General features: G+C 38.8%; 1 protein-coding gene across 3 annotated transcripts in view; it reads right to left on the bottom strand.

Moving 5' to 3' along the window:
• lrp8 (low density lipoprotein receptor-related protein 8, apolipoprotein e receptor) overlaps positions 1 to 24,585 on the bottom strand; it is a 167,993-nt gene that overhangs the window by 26,770 nt on the left and 116,638 nt on the right. For all 3 annotated transcript variants that reach the window (XM_088313999.1, XM_088313997.1, XM_088313998.1), the window contains exons 8-13: positions 21,844 to 21,963; positions 19,447 to 19,572; positions 12,064 to 12,235; positions 6,891 to 7,115; positions 5,895 to 6,013; positions 3,591 to 3,730 (exon numbers count right to left, since the gene is read on the bottom strand). In XM_088313999.1, coding sequence (XP_088170125.1) covers positions 3,591 to 3,730; positions 5,895 to 6,013; positions 6,891 to 7,115; positions 12,064 to 12,235; positions 19,447 to 19,572; positions 21,844 to 21,963 — 902 coding nt within the window. The remainder of the gene's footprint in view (positions 1 to 3,590; positions 3,731 to 5,894; positions 6,014 to 6,890; positions 7,116 to 12,063; positions 12,236 to 19,446; positions 19,573 to 21,843; positions 21,964 to 24,585) is intronic.

The raw sequence follows: 24,585 nt of genomic DNA, 5'->3' as shown, positions 1-24,585 counted from the left end.
CAGTTAGGCTCTGCTTGTGTTTGCTGGAGGCATGAGAGCTCATGTGAATGTTTCAACAAACCTTGATAATAGTCCTGGTTCGTGCCCCAAAGGAACCGTATGCACAAAACTGGGCAGCTGTCTTGCTTTTATTTCTATGCAAAGCCAATAATCTGAGAGATTTTCTACGCAGATGAAATGTCGGGATCGATCACTGCATTGAAATTATTCTTTGACTAAAGTGATTTAAAAAGCTTATCCATCATCTGACTGTTTACATGTATGGCTTGATTGGCAGGTATGCTCTATTTTGTCCAATTAACCAACAAATTACGTAAACCTATTGCCCAAAAAATGTTTTTCCTGATTTAAAGTTCACATAAAGCCATTATGGTAAAGAAAACACATTGTGAGAATTACAAGTACTTAATTAGGAATTTATTCACTGAGTCACAAGAAAGCCACAAGCAAGTCGACTTATTTACTTGGGATACGTCTGATTTCCGTTTGAAGTGATTCACTTTGCTTAGGTACCAAAAATACTTAAAAAATGTTATTGTAGGTGTATGTACAGTACACATTTGAGGTCCCTAGTACCTCGTTGACCCTGTGTGTACCTATTCTTTTTAAACACACTTCAGATCAGATTTAGATTACGTAATCACGCCACCATGAAAATAGATCGGTTGAAATAAATCATTCAATGCCCATAGTACATTTTTGCCCATGAGTACATCTTAATTTCTACCAGAAACCTGTATTTTTTTTTTCTTATTGCTTATTGGTTTTCAAGGATAACCCCTTGAGGTTATTATTTTCTAGGGTGTCCGTTCAATCAGATCAGATTTTGGTGTGGTGATGTACATAGATTCGACGCTCAATATTCATTATTCTCAACATTTTTCGTCAGCTGCCTACTTTTGACAAGTTGAGGAACAAACTGCTTCAATTCATTTTTGGAGAAACTCCTAAGCATTTCACAACGATAATTGTGCACATTTTGTGGAGGAAGGCGGCGTCAACGTAAGAGTTCAGCTCAAAATCGATTTCTGGGTTTTAAATGACACATTTGCACACATTGGTCAGTCAGCCTCAGAGTGCACTCTGTGCGGCCGCGAGGTCACCTGGTGTCACCATGGAGGTGGTTTTAGGAGGAAAAATAAGGACAATTTTGCTCCTGGGTGATTGAGGCATGGTGCTGCCATGGCTGCCTCAGAGTGCACCTCCGGCATTTATTTTCCTTTTTAGCGTTTATTCCTATTGTTATCTTCTCCCTGATTCTCCTTTGATATTCTCCCCTCTCACCATTGCCTATACCCAATTGAGTCAACCCGATATTAGACCAAAGTAATTCAATGACATTGAAGATGACACAGGAAACAGGACATTTCGTCTTGCTACTATCTAGATTTGCTCCGGGCTTGGTGTGGTGGCAGGAGGTGGACACAGCATGCAACGATTAATATTATTGTGCCTGTGTGTGTTTGTAAAGAAATGGGAGATGTACAGCAACAAGCATTCAATCTTTTCTATATATAGGAGAGCTAATAAACATACTAATGAGAAGTTTCAAGATACTTGTCTCATGAGGAATCAACACATTTCGTGATGTTATCATAGTCGATATGTTCACACACTCGCACATAATTATTGTATATTAAGATTATGCACAAATTGTATGTTGATGGGGACAGGCCAAAACGTGGTGACTCTGAAATAGTTACTTTTTAGGAGACCCCAAAATATTTGTTCCCCCAATAACACTGCATCATCAAAGAAAACAAGCCATTTTTAACTCTTTTCATTTTTCAATAATTTGTAAAAAAAAAAAAAATAAATAACACCCACACGCCAGCGAAACCTGACATACTAGCAACGTTTTTTAAAAAAAACAAAACTATTGTTAAAAATACTACACTAATCTTACCTATACATTGTTTGGTCAACACTGCATATGTAACTGTTTTTCACCTTTAAAGGTGAAGTCAAGTCAAAAATGATCTTAACAATAATATGTTCTATGTCTAAACACTGTATTCTGATTAAAATTGCGTTTGTGGAATATGAACAGAACAGCAAAATCCAGACATTTTATCCATTTCTGGTGGTTTGCTGACGACTGAAAATTACATCAAAAGTGCCGTAGGGCTCAGCTGGCGAATGTTACATGAGAAAACCCAGAAAAGAGGTGAGCCGTGATTGGTCGATACCTGAGCTTTTAGGTATTGTGATGTTATTTTCAACCAAAAACAAGTGGCAAAATGGCTGCCCCCCAAGATGGATAAAAACAGTCGGATTTCACTGCTACATTCATATTTCACAAACGCAAAATTAATCAGAATGTCATGTGGGGGGTGCATTGAACTTATTATTATAAAGAACATTTTTGACTTGACTTTATTCCTCCAATAAGCAATCTCTATTTTAATTTATATTTATATAGAGTAGACAACAAGAGATAAACATTGATGAATTTACAATACAAATAATGACTACAAAATAATGGATTCATATATTCATAGACAAAATGGATGCGTACATGGTTCACAGCTGTTTTGGCGCTAGGGCCAATTTTTATCATGACTGTGCACCTGTCAACAGACAGCCAAAACTGTAATATAGAAATATCTGACGCTGCTTCTGACACAACAAACACATCTTTCATCTTTGTTCCTGTCTCACTGTAAGACAGATGACAACCGTTTTAGGATTTTTATCATGATTGTACATCTTTTATTTGAGATGGACATAATTGTACACTGATAACTTTGCTTAAGGCAGCTGCCTTAGATTGCAGCTTCCACTGCAACTCAGATTATGATAAGCGGTAAAGGAAAATGGATGCTTTAAGATCTTTGCAGTTAAAAGCACAATGTACTATTTGTACAAATAAGGATAATTTCCAAGCTTTTTTCCTCACCTTGATAAAATGTTTAAAAAAAACAAACTCAATGGCGAACATTCAAACCCTGCTTCGGTCAAATGGAACAGGAAATGCTTGCTGTGGGATCTTTCATCTAGTTTATATGTTAAGCAGAACGGATCACAGAAGGGTGATCAATCTTCAGACATGAACTTGCTTGCCTGCAACAAACACACACGGGCACCGACAAACACACCCACGCACTCAGGTGGACATGATGAATGCCACCTCTTTTCTTCTCATCTTCACAAAACGAGGAATGAAGAAAGTGCTTCCCACTGATCATTTTGCACCCCCTTTATCTTCACTCTGCTCTCCACTGGATCTCGTCCACAATTTCCAAGTATAATATTTAATTGGCTCTTTCAGACAGACTCGTTGCTGCCAAATAAATTCTTCCAAATTAGTTTCAGTGATTCATCATTGTTTTAACTTGATCGAACATTTCCAGCATCACTACACAGACGCATTACTTCATCATTTGGCGCAGTTTGAATCATCCCACTCAACTCACCCATTTCACTTATTTTCTTTCCCATTTCATTTACAGGCTGATATCATAACATGCAGCATACAACACTTTTTTTTTTTAAATTATTGTATTTTCCGGATTATTAGGACCTGTATATAAACCGCAGCAACTCTTTTTTGCAAAAAAAAAAAAAATGTATTTGTGATTCTCCCGTACCTGAAAAACAGTGAGGGCAAAGGGGTGTCCCAGGTGGTGATGGGAAGACAGCAACACTCTGCGGTTGTCTCCGTTAAAATCCACACTGGACAGCAAGTGCAGCTTGGAATCCACCCAGTAGAGACGCTTATTGGACAAGTCTGGACATAGTAAAGGGTAAAAATGGAGCGGTTATCCAAGGAGAAAAGGACATAGAGGAGCAGTGAGAAAGTGAGAGAGGTCATTTGAAAAGAAAAAAATAACAGAAGGTGAGAGCTTTATGAATGCTGAGGCAAAGTAGCTACACCATCAATCTTGTGTGACACGAGAGCTGAGGTCCATGCGCTGAGAAAACACAGATGTGATCCTAATAATGCAGCTTGACCTCGCTGCTAAGGAGAATATACGTACTATACAAGCAAGCTGATTAGGTCTGCTGCATTTATATTTACTTTTCACTTTTCAATTTTCAGACTTGTTTACTTTGGGAGCAATACTGTTGGGCTTTGGTAAACTTGAAAGAATAATCTCTGGCTGCACTTGTTCAACACGATTTAAGAGGCAATTTAAAAGAGCATATTTGCCGCATACTTCAGGTGAAGTGAACAAACATTTTTCTCAGCCAAAACATTGTTCCCACATGTATTGCTTTCTAAGAGTACAAGCCTATCATTACATCAGTTTGAAAACTAGAGGCTATTATGTGTCAATGAGTTAATCTAGTTTTCTTATATAATTACAATATGTTGTTTTGTCTTCCTTTTTTACATAAATTGTCTCTTGGTGTGATTGCAAGTGTGAATGTTTGTCTGTGTGAGTGTTATCACACACAGATGCACGAGAGGGGTGCAATCATTGCTGTCTCCAATTGCTCGCATCACCTGCGCATACTACATCGTCCAAAAGGGGCGATGTTGCAGTTACCTGTCAGTGTCACGCATGAACCCCACTGAGTCGAATTTCTATTGCCGCAATTTCAAGCACGGCGTACTCGTGCGTACTGCACCTCCGACCGCCCTCATTTTGATGCAAATGAGGTATTCTGCAAAGATTGGCTAGGAAAAGACTATTTCTATCCTACAAGGTGCGAACACCCAGTTACGCCCAATTCTACCAGTGCAAATTCTAACAAAATACCAAAAGGAAGAAAACTCCACTCATGCGTACAGTTAAGACTGCATTTATGCAAGACTTTCACTTAGAACGAAAATAGGGCCCATGATGTCAATGCTAATGCAGGTTTATCCTACCGTCTACTGTGTCGAAATGACTGCTGTAAAAAAGAGGTAAATAGGATCAGCCATGTGTTTATCACGTACAAGTTACTATAACAATACATTTTAAATCAGTGGTGGGCAAACTTTTTGATTGGCGGGCCACAATGGGTTCTAAAATTAGACAGAGGGACTGGACCAGGAGCAGATGGATGGAATGTTTTGGTAACCTCACCTCATCGGAAAAAAGAAATACATTTAATTTTACATGAAAGTGAACAAAAGCATTAGAACAATATATATGTCTTTGAAAAACAACAGTATTTAGAAAATAAAACATGAACAAGGTTTATTCGTTTGGAAGGCCGGATTAAAACGTTAAACGGGCCACATGTGGCCCCCGGGCCGTAGTTTTCCCACACCTGTTTTAAATGAAAATCTGATTGACTGTGACCATCAAAACTATTATCGTTGCAAAGGCAGACTTATTCTTATACCTCAAGTATTCTTATTGCGATTCGTGCATGTGTACTTGATGGGATGGGCAGCAGGGTATACGGTGCATGTTAATTTGTCTGAGTCACCTGACATGGTCACTTTTCTGAGGGAAATCTGTGATGGTAAAAAAACAAATCATCTCTTTTCCTTGAGCTGTATAGTACACAACTCTTCTGTTCTGCTTTGAAAAATAATTACCGGTTGTTTTCATTCGCGTGTACCGCGGACTTACAATTCCACAGAGTATGGCAACTCTGACTCTGTTCCTCCACAGGCAAGAGCAGCGGCAAAAAACTGGCTGCTGCTGCAGAGGGAGTTGAAAGCGATAATGGGAGGTATCGACAGAACGGAGCGTATGGCTTATTAATTCAACGGGCCATATTTGTCGGCTTGATAGATGAGAGCCAGACACAAAGTGAGCTACAGCAATAACAGTGGCTCAGGGGTTGCAGCGCCGATATTGTTTTCTTCTCCCACTTCCATTGAACCTCTCATGAGCCGACAGCACTTCAACTATTTAATCATAACTCCGCTTTCTAAGCTGATTGATTTTCCCTATTTTCAAACCTCTCTCATATTCGCCTCCCTGTTCATATTTTCTGTTATTATTTACCCAAAGTTATTCCGTTGGGCCATTCAATGTGCTCGGACACCAGAACCTGTCGATCTACTCCATTCATTCCAGCTTTCTCGATCTTGGCCTGATCTCCCCAGTCTGACCAGTACATAAACCTGTGAAAATAAACAAAGATACATTTGATATTTGTTAGATGGGAGTTTGCTAAATGTATTTGTTGCCCCCTTGAAAATTTTGATTGGTACAGAAAAAACAATTTGAAAAAGATTGTACAAGAAAGCTTTTAACACCACTTATATCGAATTGTTGTTGTACAAAAGTGCCATGTCTAAATCTGTGGAAACGGGGTCGCCCAGTGGCAGAATAGCAATTGACCAACATTGACGCACAACTGTATATCAAGAGGACCTAACCTTTAGATGTGTGTGTGTAATGAAGAACTATAAAGCTTTCAGTAAACTCTCAAGCACTGCTATATGACTTTTAGCTGACTGAATCGACTGTTCTTTTGTGTGAATGTGTGGTATGTCATTGAGAGAGCAGAACTTGTTTTTATTTACATACTCATGGTATTGTAAACAATTGTGTATGGAGAAGGTTTAAAATTTTAAATTGTGATTATATTGTAGTTCTAAAATATCTTATTATTTGTTTTCCCTCAACGTGCTTCACATGCTTTGCATGTAATTCTAATCATAATTTTGGGCACAATATGAATTTGTGCACACTTTATTTTAAGACACTACCTATTCACAAGTAATATGGGCAAAGATGAGCCATTCAGATTATTCTTACAAGAATTTAATGAGGTAGTGAAATAATAAATCACAGTTATTTTAAGAGAATGTACTGTGCGTACTATTCAGGAAGTATTTAATATGCTTTTCTTCAAATGATTAATTGATATCTTGGTGAAATACACTGGAAATAATAATGTAATGATGAAACCTTCTCATCAAGATCTGGCTTTTCTCACACGGATCTTTTTTACATCCCCTTCAACCCGCTCCAGCTCTACTTCCACCTCCTTACCCTTGGTGCGGGTCAACTGCGATGGCCCGTGGCTCGCTCAGCTCCGTGACAATGAGCATTTTCCTCTTGCTGCCATCGCCCGTTGCCACAGAGATGCTCTTGTTGCCCGAGTCGGTCCAGTAGATGTTCTTGTGAACCCAGTCAACAGCCAGGCCCTCGGGGGAATGGAGCGCCTCAATGAGCGTGAGTTGCTGCGAAGAGTCGTTGGCTTTGTTGATGTAAGCACTGGTAGATAGAAGAGAAGAGGAGGTGCAGCAAAGTGTTTAGCAAGTGCTTTTATTTGACTATGTATGAAGAAAAAATATAGAAACTAAATCCCCCAAAACTAAAAACCAAAAACTTGCTCGATCTGTTCTGCCGTTCATTCAGAGAAACATGACTCAATGTGAGAAACAGATGATAGGGAATGTTTATTCTTTGCAGATAATTTCAAGGGCAACCAAACTTGACACCTCTATCACAACCTCATTCTACCCACCAAGCAGTCGCTCAGAGAGAGAATGAACGTGTCTACTTCTATCCGCACCTGACAAATCAACCAGACTCCTCCTCTGTTATTTTCACTCTCCGCTCTGTGTCTTTTCAATTTATTTTAATCTCTCTTTTTGCCTTCTACATGGTTTTTGCCTCATTCTTTTGCCTTCTATGCTCTACCCTTTCACTCCCGACAAGCCATCAGACAACGCGTGTTATTTTCCTCTCCACATGCGGATTATCAAACAAGACAATACAAGACATCCTTGTTTAAAGGTTGGCAAATGCAAAATTTACACCCCACTGACATGTTCTTGCAAATAGAATCATGAAAAAAAGCATGTATGCATAGTTACATTTAATTTTGTTTTTTGTTGGGTAGCGCCAATCCTCGCTCTTCATGGAAAATGTGAAAATGTTAATGCCTTCGTTACATCTAGGCTAAATTACTGTAATGCACTTTAGTTTGGAGTCCGCCAGTCCTCCCTCAAGCGCCTCCAACTGGTCCAAAATGGTGCTACTCGCCTTTTAACTATAGCTCGAAAGAGGGCGCACATAAACCCAAACTTGGCCTCTCTTCACTTTAGAGTTCACTTTAAGATACTTCCGTTTGTCTTCAAACCTTTAAATGGCCTCGCTCCAGCGTACCTCTCCGAGCTCCTCCATCCCTACGCACCTGTACGATGCGGACCAAATGCTGCTGTAGGTGCAGAGCACTAAGCGCAGCCTCAGGGTGCATTGCGTCTTTCCTGTTGCCGGTCCTTCCCTATGGAATGACCTCCCATTAAATGTTCGGCAAGCCCCCTCTCTGTCCACTTTTAAAACTCGTTTGAAGACACATTCTCATTCTTTAGCTTGAGATTGTCACTGTTCTACTGTTCTTCTGATCTGCAGTATATTTGTTTATGTGTTTAAATTTGTGTTAGAATTTCCTGCTAATTTATATTACATCATATGAAAAGCACATTGTTACAGCTCCAGCTGTTGTGAAATACAATATAAAAAAAATATATATATAAAAATTGTATTGTATTGTATGGGCGTCAACGACATGGGCATTTTTGCTATCAAGTGTACACTAAAACACAGAACTGACCCTAAACAAATCTTCTTATCGCCAGTGGTATCATGATTCATAAAACGATTAATCGAACCGAAACTCATTTAGCGCACTAATAAAGTAGTTCATATAATGTTATCAAAGCTTTTTTTTTTTAATATATGATTTGTATTCACAAGTAATACAAACAAGATTGCATTTGCGCTTTTCACGCTTTTGCTCTTATTTTGATTGCGGCAAACCATAATTTTGAGCATTGTGTATTTTAAATGTGTGCCAGCGCGCGGGACCATGCATGTGTGTGCACGTACAGTAGATGTGTGAGAAGGCAGTTGAAAGTAAGGGTAAGGGCCTTTTTGCATTGCAAATGAACCATATGGTCTCTCTGTAATTTTATTGCCTCAATAATCGTGATCATTATTCATAGGCATGCACACAGGAACACACACACACAGTATTGGTACTGTGTGTGTCTGTGAGTGTGTGAAGGACAAATAGCTCCACCTTTAACTGTCATTAGGTAAAAAAAAATCCTCAGGTGTGACTGGCATGGGCACACACACGAGTGGCAGTTTGGCATGGTGAACAAATCTTTGAAATAGAATCGTGTATTCCCACTCCCATTTGAATTTTATGATCAAAGTAAACATAGAACAAAGAAAATTAAAAAAAATGTGTATTTAAAACAACCACTGAAGTTTGCTTTGAATTCCGCTAACTTCATGCCAACACATTAGATAAAGCGTCATGACGAGCTTCGATGTAGTCGTGTTATTCCGCTTCAGGGACTGGATTTGTTTTAAACACACGCTCAGTGCAGCAACACAGGTAGGTAGACAATACAATAATATTCACAGAGAGTAATTCTATTTCTCTGCAAAAAATACTACTACAGATTACTGCTCTTCTTTGTCTGCATGACTGTATTATATTGGCGCCTGGTGGCCAAGTCTCACACAGTAGGAGAAGCTGCAATAAATTATGATGTACAAACTGTTTAATACTTTGCAGTCCATTTAATTGTGGTTATTAAAAAAAAAAAAAAAACTTCACAAACATGTTTGTTGTATTTTGGACAAAGGGCATTTATCCATTTATTTGTTTGAGTGTTTTGGGCATGGTCACGGAACAAATTAATTTACTGATCTCAATATTATATCTCACAATGTTGTTTCCTGATAAGAAAATCAGGAGTCACAGTTATTTCATGTGCGCTGCAGGGAGTTGCCAACTGTAATTGGATTGCAAGTGGGTAACTCAGTCAGCTTCGACCACGTGGCACCTTGTGACGGCCGTACACGTGTTATCTGGATATCAAAATCACTTATTGTTCTCCTTCTTGGAACACTTCCGAAGGGATACAAGATGCAGTGAAACGCGCTTCAATTACGCAGAGGATTATGGTAGGAGTGACGATGGAAGAAATTGGAAAAAAAAATAATCCAAGATAATTACCCTGTTTGTAGAAAATACAAAGGGAAAGAGCTCATCGGAAAAAGGGGGGCACCACATGATATATTTTCTATATGTGATCTCCATCAACAATTGTACCTCCACAATAATGTTTACGACTTATTGAAAGTATCAATGTAATATTTTTACAAAATATTTGGGGCTCTTACTTGCAGCAGAATTAATTTTTATTACTGACTTTTATCGGTTTTAACATGCAAAGTGGCTAGATTTGCTGATTTTATGCTGTTTTGTAAAAACAAATAAAATAAAAAACTATGCTATTGGCATACATGCAGTGATAAGCAATGGTGACTATTTTTTCTTCTGTAGAGTATGAAATGAGCAGGGGTGGAAAATCCGTCAGTACATGTTAACATGAACAGAAAAGGTGTGCAGTCTTCATGTTTTTGGGGCACAGCTGTCCGTGCTCTGATCGAGAGGCAGTTACGTCGCATAAAGCGAAAGCACAAAGAAGATCTACCCGCAAAGTCCTTTATATTCAAACCTGAGCGTCGAGACGTATCGTGACTGCACTGTTGACAAGACTTGTTGTTTAAGCAGCCACTTGCAAATTCGTTCCTCGAGCTGTGGCCATCCAAGCTTTCATTTTTTTTTTGTTTTCTTCATCCACTTTTCGCCTTTTCCTAACAAGTTTATCATTCCCTCCAAAATTTCTCTCTGCTGCTAGATGACGGCTTTGATCTGCAAATTTCACAACTTGCAAGCTTTGTAGTCTGCAGATTATGATTCTCTTGGGGGGCATTTGTGCCCAATCATTCTCAGTTGTCTTTGTCAGGAGTTGGAGAGATTCACACAATTACTGAGTGCTTGACAAACAATCAAAACCTCTGATGTGGCAAAAGGAACAGAACGGATTGGCATCCTTTTCTTGAATTGTTACGCTCCACCACTTGGCCAAATTCATTAGTATACTATTTCACTCTGCCACCACATCGCTGGGTGCAGACACAAGGCTGACTCGAGTTTATTGAACTTTATAATTTAATGGCTTTAAGTTACAAAAACTAATGCATTGGATCATTAACTTTAGTAGTTGTGCTACGTCTGATTTTTTTTTTCAAACTTGTCAAATTCACATATAGGTAGCTCATTATTCTCATTCTGAGAGCCAACCAATTATTTTTTAATGCACTTTTTATTAGGTTCTTTTAATAATCCGTGTAGAACAAATGCCACAATTTCATTTGATTTACAAAAAAGCAACGAGTAGCACTTGAAGAAGTGACAGCAGATAAAAATTGCAGAAAGCCGAAGACATTGACTTTTAATAACCCCTTGTATGCCCCCGAGACAAGGAGGTTCTGTTTGAGCCAGCATGAGCTTTATAGTATAGCACAGCCACGTAAAACTTGTTTTCTGCAGAAATACAAACCCCAGTTTCAATGAAGTTGGGACATAAAAGAATCCAATGATTTGCAAATCCAAAAGATGATCTATCATAAAAAGCGAACAGCATACATCAAAACACCCACAAATGACACAAGCTTTGCTGTGCTGGAGCTCATCTAATATGGCCTGATACAAAGAGGAAAAGTGCATGCTACAACAGTGTGACTTTGTAGTAAAAGAGTTCGGGTACTAAACTTGCCTGCCAGCAGTCCAGACCTGTTTCCCATTTAAAATGTGTGTCAAAACATAAAGTGCAAAATGCAACAACTGGAGTGTTGAGCAAGTGAATTTGTACATCAAGAAAGAATGGGGAAGAATCCCAAACATGTGTGTGTGCTCTTAAAAGAGAAGTTAATCTAACATGGTGGTATATGTGCACATGTCCCAGCGTTTTGGGAATGTGTTGCAGACATGAAATTCTAAATGAGTGAATATTGGAGATAAACCAAAGTTGAGCAGTTTGAACGTGAAATATTGTGGCTTTGAAGTATATTCCATTAAATATAGGTTGAAAACTATTTGCAAATCATTGTTACGATTTTAGTTTGATTTGACACAATGTTTCAACTTCATCAGAATTGGGGTTCAAACATTCAGCCCAAAACAACCGCATTGCTTACAACCATACACACATATTATATTTGTTTTCGCCCCAGTTATTAGGAATTATCAAAGGAGTTAAAAAAAAACAAAAAACATTGTCGGTCATTTCTCTGGCAAATGAGTAAAAACCTGATGTAAGAGTATGCTGATTGCATGAGTGAGTGTGTATACCTGTATATTTTGTGATGATATAAATCACTCCAGAACATTTTATTGGTGGCCACATCAACATCCAGCGCCACAGCATTCTTCAGTGTGGGAACTACTTGTGTGTATTCACTTTTCAGCAGATCAATACGACGGATTTCATGTCGATTAGTGAACATCAAGTAAGGACTCTTTCCTGAGGAAATACAAAGAGCATGGGGAGAGATTCATTTATTACATTTGCAATGAATGACAGAATGACACAAGAGTAGAGTCTAAGGCTGGGTGATATGGTTGAAAAGTCTAAACATCGAATAGTATTAGACTTTTTTTTTTTTTTTTACTCCCTGCAGAAAAGCCTGAATTTTGGCAACTTTAGATAAGAGGTTCAAAGATCTGTGAAAAAGTCAAATGAACTGGTCAATTTAAAGCGTAAATGAACATATTTGTAAACTCTGTTCATAGGGATGGGTGAATCACATTGTTTATCTTTAATATATAAATTGGTTAAAGATTAAACTAAAAACAATGATATTGAGTAAAGATAAAAAAAATAAATAAAACACAACCATCAAGAGGAAAACTACCATTCAAAATACCTTGTGGTAAAATTAGATTTTGGGCTCCTAATTTCCTCTTATCTGCTTGTAATTGTGGCACAAATCGAACGTTACACTGTTGCCTCTGGCTATGGCACGCAGAAAGACAGGGATGGGGTTTGCTTCCTTTTTTGTAATCAATATTATATTGAGTGCAATTTCTATTGATCAGATGTCTATCGCAATATAAATTGATATTGAATTATTGCCAAGCCCTCAAGAGACCAACTGTGATAGCAACATGAAGCAAAATTGAAGACCACAATGTAGACTAACGGACACCAATACCTTGAATTGCTATAACTGTGATTAGAAGTGGTTGATAGACACCTGCTAAACTGTTTCATGAACATGACCCCAAGCTGGAAAAAGGTCAAACATTTGGGAAAAATTTTATATATTTTACATTTATTTGAGACAACAATGCATAATTTTCATGTTTTGCGCACACAAAGAAATCTCCCGAAAATAAATAAGATCTCAAGAAATACGAGACGCTAACAGCAACGCTCAGTTTGTTTTCCAACTTCCAGTCAGTTCATGCTGATGCCCCCGTTACAGAACTTGATCATAAAATATTAAGAAAATCAAAATAATTTTCAGCTAAGAGGGGAAAGAAGCAGTCTTAAATTAAATATACTTTATTTTTTAAATTATCTCTCCTTATTGCGAGCTTGCTTGGGTGCCATATTTAGACCTTAAACATATGGCATGTAAAATTAATGTTGTGACTATTAATAAATAATCTAAATAAACCTGAAAGGAGTTTTTTTTTTCTTGACACAGACACAGAGAGGCTTCGGGCACCACTCAGAGCTACACACTCAATTATTTATGCAATTACACTGTACTTTGGCAAAAAAAAAAAAAAAAAATCCAAACTTATAAATCACAAACACTGATTGCACGTTTCACATTCCTGTAATGAAGTACATTGGGTTGGGAGATAAAGGCCAACCAAGACGACCATGTTCTATTTTTAGTGTGTAAAAAATGGGCCCTGAGTCGTTCTCCTCTGGTTCATATATCATCTGTTGGTCATTAGTTACCTAGGGGATTTTTGTCAGCAGGATTCAAGCCTTGCAAGCAAGGTCAACGCTTGAAACACAACTCTCATTAGACTATGTAGGTGTGCCTAATGTCAGCTGGTGAGTGTAGAGGTGTTACTCTTTACATCAATACATGCACAACTAAGGGATAAAAATGTCAATAAAAAAAGAATTGTGATACAGGGAATATAAATGACACTGCCAATATATGGAGTCAAAAATGAAAGCCGCCACGTCGTTATATGCGAGCGAGAACGCTTCAACTACTAAATAGACAATATGCATTAATGTCACAATGAATCAGTCTCCTTAAAAAATATAGTATAGTCTCTGTATGCACAAAATTATAGTATTAACACCCAAATACAAATGAGAAAGTTGTTTAGTTGGCCTGGAGTCACTGTGTACATATTTTGAACACACCTGGCTGACATAAAACATGTCTAGACAATGTGTCTACTTACATTGTGTCTTGTTTTGTTTACGTTTGCTCGACGGGCGTGGGGGCGTTTCCTTCCAGCGCGTGTTGTGTTGGCTGGAGAGATACGCCCACCAGCCACGCACCTGTTACTCGTGGACTCCTTGATTACCTCGCTGCTGGAGAGACGCGCCCACCTGCCACGCACCTGTTACTCGTTTAATTAACTCACTACTTAAACGCCTAGTCTCTACTACTCGGCGTCGGTGCATTGCCCTTTTTTGGACGTCACTGTTGCTCTTTGTCCCTCGTTCACGCTCATAGCTCATGGTTATTTGTCACAGTCGCTCATTCCTGGTTCCTTTCCCGGTTTCCTAGTCAAGTTTTGCTCTGTCTAGTCACGTTTTGTTCGTCTTCGTTATTTTGCACTTTGTTACGTTTGTTTCTCCTAGTACCTTGTTTGCCCTACCATTTCATTAATTAAATTCCCTTTAAGTTACCCTCGCCTGGCTTCCCTGCATTTTGGGTCCTTCTCCTCCTCCACCCGCTGATCGTAAACACATTGCAATAGTGTGAGCATTTGGAATTCATATTCATATTTGACTGTTATCAATATCAGAGCGTATGCAAGTCAACGTGTTTTTCTCTTCATATTGCCATGACACATTTAGAACTGGTTGACATGAAAACGCAGGTGGTGACCTAAACTTTTCCCCTGCTAAAAGAAATAGAAGTTGATGAGATGCCTGAAGGTAACAGAAGAGCTCAAGTGTAAGCGGGTTTAAACATGAAGTTTACAACTACACCCAAATGTGCCAAGTCAAAGTAGAAAGTTATTTTTTTTTGTCAACAATACAGATAATGGCGGAACTTCATCTGTCAAGTTATCTTGTCAATTTGTTCTAGTCTGGGCTGTCTCCTTTAAAAAAATAAAAAAAATATTTGACCTATATAACATTGTATATAATTAAAGCTGTATATACGATACATGATATTGCATGGTCATTTGTAAATGCTTCGTATTGTCATGTAAATGGTCCCTAGTGGTAATTGGATACTTTAAGTAGTACAAAGTACTGTATGTCAAAGTCATATATGACGCATTATGCAAACTATTTTATACACAGTTTTATACAAGCCAATATTTGCAGGCATTAATATGGGGTTGGGCTTGCCTTTGCATCTATACTATTATGCATTTTTAGGGGGAAAATATTAATCCCTCCATTTTTTTATATATATATATAGCCTTTCCTGCCTTAGATTGCAGGTGAATTTAAACCAATCTTAAGTGACTTTGGGCAAGAGGCAGCAAACACCCAGTCCCAAAGCTATATAAACACTGGATACTCTTTGAATTGACTGCTCTGCCAATGGTTAAATTGGCACATGATTTATGGATGCCGTAACCCAGCGTCTCCAGTTCTGCCTTGTTTGTAGTATAAACCTGTGGTATCCTTCGTCAGTTTTTGGACTTTTGCAAATGGATTTTTGCCAACAGAATTTGTTGTGTTGCTGTGGGCTGTTATACTTGTCTGGGATGAAGTGTGTGGAGGCATCTTTTCCCCCAAAAAAACAGAAAGACAACATCAGCCACTGTCACTATCCAGACGCCTATGTAGGGATAGGATAGGAATGTCTACCAGCCAATCACAGAGGACATACAGAAAGATGAGCATTCTCGCCTACAGTTTATTTACGCCGATGGGCTGTACAACAAAGTTGTCAGTAATTTAAGTTTGAAAGTGTCATTGGATTTCCCCCAGGCAGATAACATTTAAAACAAGATGAAATGGGAAGTTGGACGTACAATCATGTGGATGTGAGGAAATTCATGACCACTTTTTTTTAATCATTTTTTGAAAAGTATGCTCTCAAACTGTCAACATTGTGGGAAAGACTGCTCCTGGCATTGTGGTTCTGCCTGGAGCTCCTCTCTAGATAAGAGAGTGAAAACAAGGCACATGGGAGAAAAATAGGAATAGAAAAGAAACAACTGGTCTTTGCTGAGTTTTTAAACCTCTTATGCATCATTTTGACAGCGCATCCTGCTTGTCGCAAAAGTGAAATCCAGTTGCTCTGTCGTATAAAAAGTCTGCCAGATGTTCCCGGAAAACCCATCCAATAGGTTTGGGTCTGCCAGGTCGGACCGGCATCTTCCCCCACCATCAAAGCCAGCATACCACCAGGATTTGATCAGTTGACAGCTGTGGCCCTCAATTCCCTGAGTGTCCAAAACACGCAGCAAAGCCGAAACTGCGGCCAAGTGTCCTGGCAAGGGAAAACTATGTCGCACGGTGGCCTCACAGTTCAGAGGTCGTGGGGTCGATCCCAGCTCCGGCCTTCCTGTGTGGAGTTTGCATGTTCTCCCTGTGTCTACGTGGGTTTTCTGCGGGTACTCCGGTTTCTGTAGGTTAATGGAACACTCTAAATTCGCCCCAGGTGTGAATGTGAGCGCGAGTGGTTATTTGTCTATGTGTGCCCTGCGATTGGCTGACAACCAGTTCAGGGTGTACGTCGCCTACTGCCCGAAGATAGCTGGGATCGGCTCCAGGACCCCCAAGACCCTCGTGAGGAAAAGCGGCTTAGATAATGGATGGATGAATGTTTATCATCATTAGGGGTCATTTCACCCGTGTTTTATCCAATCCCTCACCTAGGACAGGTTTGCCACGGGTGACCTGGCCAGAGCCATAAAGCCCGACACATTTTAGCTCAGAGGGTCATCGAGACACACAAATCCCTCCACCACGATAACCTGACTACTCATGGAAGGGCACACATAAACATGATAGAATAATTTATGGAGACATTTTTAATGTAAACTTGAACGCTATAATAATGCTTCATCTACAACTTTTCGACCATGAAGGAGATGTGCTAACCACAACTCTCATGTTCTGCCCCAATAGACACATTAAGAAAAAATAAAATAAAATAACTCAAACGAGGAAACACTTTATCAGAGAGACATTACTTTTGATTAGATTTGCCTGTATAACATCTTAACAGTGCAAAAGCCCATCTGTAAAGCCTGGGATGCCGTCCTTTAATTAGCATGTAATGCACTAAACATAATTAGAAAAGTGGTATTACTTTTAAGGACTAATGTAACAGCCACATTAGCTCAAGCAAATGCAGATGATTATGTGCATTCCGAGCCAGGGGTCCTAATTTAAAGTTTAATGCTCGTTGGGAGAAAAAAAAAATCCCATTTGTGCAACAGAATGCATCTCGTCACACAACAAAACCACACAATGTAAGAAGAAATTCCACCAGTATAACATTTTGAATAGAATGTTAAAGCTGAAGACGTATTCTTCCATTTCAACGACTGTAAAGTGTCTTTATGAAGTATGAGGCATGGATTCCTCCATCACCACATAACTTCCTTTTTTTTGCCATAAGGGCTTTTAACTCACATTTTCCTTCATTTTTCGATGAATAAAACGCATGAACAACTCACATTCATATTCCTAGTGTGCATACTCTATGCTGATTCTTGTTTTTTGCCTTGTGACACCATCTCACTTCTATCATAATGTGAGTTGTCAGATCTACGCCAAACTAACATTTTCTTATAAATGCTGTGCTCTTGCAGTCATCTCCTTTTATCGGCCTTTTTCTTAACAAACTGGGCTGAATCCACAAAGAATGGACTTCGTCCGCTAATAGCGTCATTAATTGCACTTCAATTGCACCTCGAGTTTTCTCTGTCTTATTGTCCTAGTTACAAACAATATTCCAACATAAACGCGCAAACACAAAATTTGACAGCTGAGTGTAGTTTCCCTCTCTGATTGCACTCATGATAAAGTAGGTCCAGACCGAACAAGCGGACAAAAGGACTTTTCTGGTGTAAATACACAATAGTTTCAGCAGAAAACATTTTATGATCGGTGAATGCAGAAATCCAGGTAATCCCAAAGGGTCCAAATGCTTTTATTTTCAAGTGTATAGCATCCTAGGTCTGATCCGGGTTCAACTTGGGCGAGCCCAGGCCAAGTGGTTCATCATGGTTTGCCCTGATTAAATGGCACAAACCAATTCATGGGTGCAGACATTTTCCCATTGCTCTCGATGTTCCTCACTATTCATTCGACTGACCCGTGAAATACTCTGCTTCTAACTGTGTCCTTGCATCTGGATCCAATCATCTGGTCAACCATTAAAAATATTGGATTTTTTTTTTTCAAGAACAAGGTATTTTTCCATGTCATTTCAACCGATACAAAAATCCAGTCTTCGAAGGTCTATTTCTGTGCCTGTGGTTATTCAGAGCCATTTGGCAATCAATGTTGTTTTTATGCCACTTAAACCAAGAGTGATGGATTGTTTTTTGGTGTCAAGCTTTTTCATTACGACACCTCTTGATTGAGTAATGACTTAGACTCGTAGCCATCTGAATCAGTGCTAACACGGTTGACTTTCTCTTTGCGCAAAGTTGAATTTGCCATGTAACTAAACAAATGAAAGAGTCCAATCGCACAATATGACTATGGGGTCATTGCACACACTATCGGAATTTGGATACCAATTTGGAGCTCAAAATCAAAATAGATTTTTAACCAGAGAGGCCAGGCTGCATTATTGAGGAAGAAGAGGTCAGTCTGAGTAAGGGTATCACAATTAAGTTTGGGGATCCGTTACTACACTGTAAATTACACGCTCAAAACCAATGGCCTCAAACAAAACAATGTCAAAACAAATTGGAGCAGGATGAAATTTTAAACCCACCAACTACAGATATCTCCCGAATATGCCTGAATTATTTCATTAATGCATGTAATTTTTTAAATGCATCAACTGTCTCTTTATTTTCGCATGTCCATTCTAATGTTGCTATATTGGGGTAGAAAAAACACAGACAATCTTAGGACCAATAAGTTGTTGCTACTTCAAGATTCCCACTCCTCTTTAAATACAGAGTGCAAGGAGTGTTTACCCAGGCCAAAAGAGGTGGCAAACCCAGCCTGTGATCTTTAGCAAACAGACCTTGGCCTCCAACACCATCCTTCGCTTTACACTCCAGGGAAAGCATGGCAGCTGGCTGGAAACATTTCATTTGTGAGCACAGCAAAAAAAAAAAAAGGCAAATATTTATCTTTGCACAGACTGCTGAGGAGGTCTTGAATACAAAGCAGACTTCTCTTTTCAGGGGATCCCACAGAGAGAGAACAGCAGAGGATACAACGGTGCAGTAGTCAGGATTGCCGGAAGTAAAGGCACAATGCCTTCGGTAAAAGGCCAGGCTTCAATGTGCCTGTGTTTGCACGTGTGTCCATTCATGTGTGTATTTTGGTTATGAACTTCTATTCAATATGTGTGATGAATGACTGACCCACAGCTTTGCAGGTCTTGGAGGCGGGATCCATCTCGAAACCTTCATAGCATTCACACTTATAATCTCCTTTGTAGTTTATGCAGATCTGACTGCAGGCATCTGGGTTCTCACATTCATTTATGTCTGTAGAGAGAATAAAGAGGTACAGAGAGAAAATCACATCTTCTATTAAGCGTTTGAAATCATGTTTACGCACTGAGATGTGATTGAGTGGCAATAGTTATGTCAGGATTTCTCTCTCTCTCTGTTTGTATGTATGTATGTACTCGGGATAGACCAATCAGCACCAATATTTGGCATTTTGATGACAATCGGCATCAGCCTTTTTTTACAAATCTAAAGGGCGAAAGAAGCTCTGAGCTTCAGACGCGCGCGGACGTAGCAAATTTGGGGTTTTTGTCAGGGTTCGGAAAATGTTGCAGATTTTTGCAGACCGTTTCTACTAAGAAATCTTGAACGTGGTCACAGTTTTTCACTGTCTGTGAATATCTTTGTCACGTTTTGCAGCCTTTTATAAACTCTGAAGAAAAAATTGCTATGTTTGCAAACATTCATTGCTAGTGAGATACCAGTTGCAGCAGGCGTGGGCAAACTACAGCCCGGGGGCCACATGCGGCACGTTAAATGTTTTAATCCGGCCCGCCGAACTTGAAAAAAATGAAATGAATAAACCTTGTTAATGTTTTATTTTCTAAATACTTTGTTTTTTCAAAGACATATACATATATATTGTTGTAATACTTTTGTTCACTCTCATTTAAAATTCAATGTATTTTTTTTTCTCTAATGAGGTGAGGTGACCAAAACACTATCTGCTCCTGGTCAGATTTTAGAACCCATTGTGGTCCGCCAATCAAAACTTTACCCACCCCTGAGTTACAGGGTACCATTTATTTCTTTATTTTTCCAAATTCCATCTTATTATTTTTTTCCCTGTAGTCCTGTGGACTGCCAAACAAATATAGGACACATCCAAGAACCGCTGTTTGGGTTCCAAAAACCAAAAATTGGTACGTTTAGGTTGATTGCTATTTTGTATAACTTCTAAAAGGGATGTGCTGCTCATACTGGAAATGTTTAACATTTCAGTTATAATTTTTTGGAAAACCATTTATTGTAGAAAACTTTGTGGGGCTATTTACTTGTTTAGTTTTTCCATTTAGCTTGCTGACTACCCTGGAATCTCCCTGAACATTTTGTTAGAATTTTAAACAAAAGCCGTCTATTCCCTGTATAATTTAAATGAAAATAAAATCATCAACATGTTGAAAATGTGAAAAGCACTTTTAACAAACGTTTTTATTTTTCATGCTAACAATTTTCATTTTTACTGCAAATAAATATTGACTCAAAATATCTGGAATCAAGGCCCACTGACCACTAATAATCGGTATCACTCCTTAGAAAGATCTATCGGTGTATCACAAATATGTATGCATGTCTATCTGTCTTTGCGCTGGACAGAAACATATTACTGTGGTACAACCCGCTAAACACCCAGACGCTGTGTTAGCTGTCTTGTCCATCTGTGCATGCTCTGTCTAAACGTAAATGCAAAGTGACGTCGTCTTTATGAGTTTTAAATGGCGCCATCCTACCAGAGCTCGTCTGTGACCAGAGATCGTAAGTCGAAATAATTTAAATAGCAAGAAAAAAATCTCAGTGTGAACCACGTAAAGCCGTGGAGTTATTTAGACCACTTTGCTTCTTAAAAATCTATTGTTGAAAAGGGTAACCCCATGATGGCTTTGCGCTCGACCTCTTTAAAAATGCCGCCGTCATAATTATAATTACATTAAGTGCATTTGTGGTTTCAATGTGTTATATATGTGCATATGTGCAAAACAATTACGATAGGCTGCCATTGCCAATAAGAAGAATGTTTGAATACAGAGGCTGTGCTAGGCACTCAGCAAGATATTTAAAAAGCTCAGTTTTGATAAGAATTATTGACAATGAACAGAAAACTACTAGCAGCACTAGAAATAGAAAAACTTAAATTTTTAAGCTCTAGCGGCAACAAGTGAAATGCATTGCAATCAGAATGGTAACAATAAATCAATCATTATAAAATAATACTTAAAAATTAGTTACATATGCAAATTGTGATCAGATATAGAAAAAATTTAATCATCTGTTTTAACACTATTAAAGAAGAATTAATCTATTATGCATTGTCATGGATTGTTATGATTGTAGTTTTTTTTTTTTTTTTTTTTTAAACAGCTTCTGCTATAGATTTCAGTGTGTGTACACTGCATTGTTAGTTAAAAAAGTTAATGTAACCACCTGTAAGCTCTGATAAAGTAAGCAAATAACTGGACATTGAAAAATTGGGGAAAAAAAGTGGACACAATTAGTGCTATTTGCTCGTGAAGTGTTTTTTTTCTTTACCGCCACAAGTCTTTTTGTCCAGAAGTTTGTACCCAGAGGGGCAGTCACACATAAACCCGATGCTCAGGTCCTTGCAGATGTGGGAGCAGCCACCATTGTTGTCTGAACACTCATTCAGGCCTGCACAGATAATAGTCAAAGGAGTTTGTCAGATATTGTTGACACAAAAAGAGTGATAAATAAAACAACAGCCAGTCAACTCAGAATATATGTTCGTGCGTGTGTGTGCATGTGTGTGAGTAGATTGTCTTGCATTGTTTTGGAGGACAAAAACATTTTGATCTAAAAGAACAAGCTGAGGGGGAAAGTAAGTCTGAGGAGAACTGTGTTTTACTTTCATGTGCACATTTACGCATTCATATTCGCAGATCACAGAGAAACACACCTTGATCCAATAACTCCTCCAAAATGAAATTTAGACATGCATTAAGTACTCGCCCACACATTTTGCACATTCTGCTCTCTCCACGTGCTCCTCGTCATCCGCTAGTTTAATTTTCCCCACTTTCTTCCTCTGCACGGCCTTTCTCTACTGTATCTGTTTTAAAGTCTGCATTTATCTCCTTGTCTTTCAGTTGCCCTCGGGGAGTGTGGCGAGATCACTTCAGAAAACTAAAGCTGGTGCTTCATTACCGGTTTACATTAAAGATTTAAGCTTCAAGGCTACAGGTACTGTAGAGAGACACTTGGGCAGGAAGAGACTGCACCATTTGAGACAGAAATATGAGCAAATTAAGATTTGGAGAAATACGAATTTGCAAGTACTCATTAGGATAACACAGTATGGGCAAAATACATTGTTGGTATGGATAAAAAAAAAAACCCAGAGGTGTCAGGTAAGGAAGTAAAAATACTTTGTTACCTTAAGTAGAAATGTGGGGTATCTATACTATAGTAGAATAGTTATTTTAAGCCTACTTTGTTCTAGTACTGCTTTAATTTTTAGTATTTCATACTCCTCACGCAGAAAAACCCCCCCAAAAAACACTTGCTATTCTGGATAAATCCGTGCTAGGATAGCTCGAGTGATTTTAATTGTGGTAGGATGTGAACTATAAACATTTACCATTCCAACTGGCTGTTGGTCTATACATAATGAATTGCACCTGACCGTGACGCAAATCAACAAATCAACTCGCCACACTCAAACTCGTTCAGACAAGCCGGTAAAATGTCAGACTGGCCGTGAACCAACTGAGCCAAGTAGTAGCAGCGAGAAGGTTTGTAGCCAGAAAAGAGAGCCAACCACTGCACATCCCTGATCATACTTGGAGTTTAACTTGGGGTAATATGCAATACTTGATGTACAAGTGCCAGATAATAGTGGATGTACAGTTGACTATGGCTTGGCACTTAGTGAGACATGTCAAGGTGTGCTGGCAAGCAACAGGCTGTGATTCAATGTTGCATGCTCGTTTGACGGGCTTTGTGTGATAGCTGAAATTTTACATGAGCCAAACCTCAACTCATTGGTTCTTTTATCTCAGACAGACTGATTGTCCGAGATAAAAGAACGAGTTGAATAAGAAGTGAGAGTCAAAATGAACTTCATTCAGTGATTAGCCAAACCTGAACTGACAAATATCTGCTGTTGTTATTTGAAGTTTATTATTGTTATAATATATTTGTAATTAACGTTAATTATTTTTTGTTTTGTCATCTTTGATCTGTGGCCCTCACACATTTCTGCAGTAAAGTTAGGATGCACACTTGCCTTTCAATGAAGGTTAGTGATGACATGCCATTGAAGTTGGACTTTTTGCACCATTAAAATACTGAATTACCGGTTGTTATTATATATCCTGTTCCATGAAATAGACATGTTCATGCTCAGTAGTACACAAGGCACTTTGTAGGTAGTGATGGGAAAATGAAACTTCAAATTCACTTCATGAACCAGTTTTTGTATTTTTTTTTGCCTCCTTTAAATGCCACTGGTGGTTTAATTAAAGGGGTTTAAATATTGTCAAGACGGTGAGCTCTCAGCCCAGTGTTAAACGGAGTGGCATCTAGAGGAGTTAAAAAAACACAGCAACTGGTTCATGAAGTAAATTTGAAGCTTCATTTTCCCAAATTGTGTACTAAATGTGATCATTTTCATCGGCATATACGCAAGCTGAAATGGCTAGACTTTGATATAGCATTTCAAGATGGTATTATAATCTTGAGGCCGGCACAATAAACAACTGGTTTTAGCACATCTGCCTCACAGTGCATGCATAGGTCATGGGTTCAAATCCGGCCCCGGCCTTCCTGTGAGGAGTTTGGATGCGCTCACAGTACCTGCGTGGGTTTTCTCCAGGTACCTCAGTTTTCTCCCACATTCCCAAAACATGGACGGTAGGTTAATTGAACATGTTGAATTGTCCCTAGGTGTGATTGCGTGGATGTGTGTTAGACTGTGTGTGCCCTGCAATCGTCTGGCAATCAGTTTGGGGTGTACCCCACTTACTGCCAGGAGACAGCTGGGATAGGTTCTTATGAGGAGAAGTGGTTAGAATAATGGGAGGATTCTAATAATGATGGTCTTCATAAAAATGTTTTTTTTTTTGGGGGGGGGGGTGGGGGGCTGCTGTGATTCACAATATGACCCTGTGATGTGATCCAAGCTTTTGCCCTTAACGCAAGTCCAAAACGTTGGGCTGGGAAAGAATCATCTGATTAATTACTTTTCCACGAACATGAGATGACTCAGAAAACCGAATTTTGACTACCAGGGAACATAGAACATGTTAACAAGTA

This window comes from Idiotropiscis lumnitzeri, chromosome 13, assembly GCF_059441095.1.
Source record: "Idiotropiscis lumnitzeri isolate Australia: NSW breed Sydney's pygmy pipehorse chromosome 13, RoL_Ilum_1.0, whole genome shotgun sequence".
Taxonomy (NCBI): domain Eukaryota; kingdom Metazoa; phylum Chordata; class Actinopteri; order Syngnathiformes; family Syngnathidae; genus Idiotropiscis; species Idiotropiscis lumnitzeri.
Note: the sequence above shows the minus strand (reverse complement) of the source record. Positions and strands in the feature narration are given on the sequence as shown.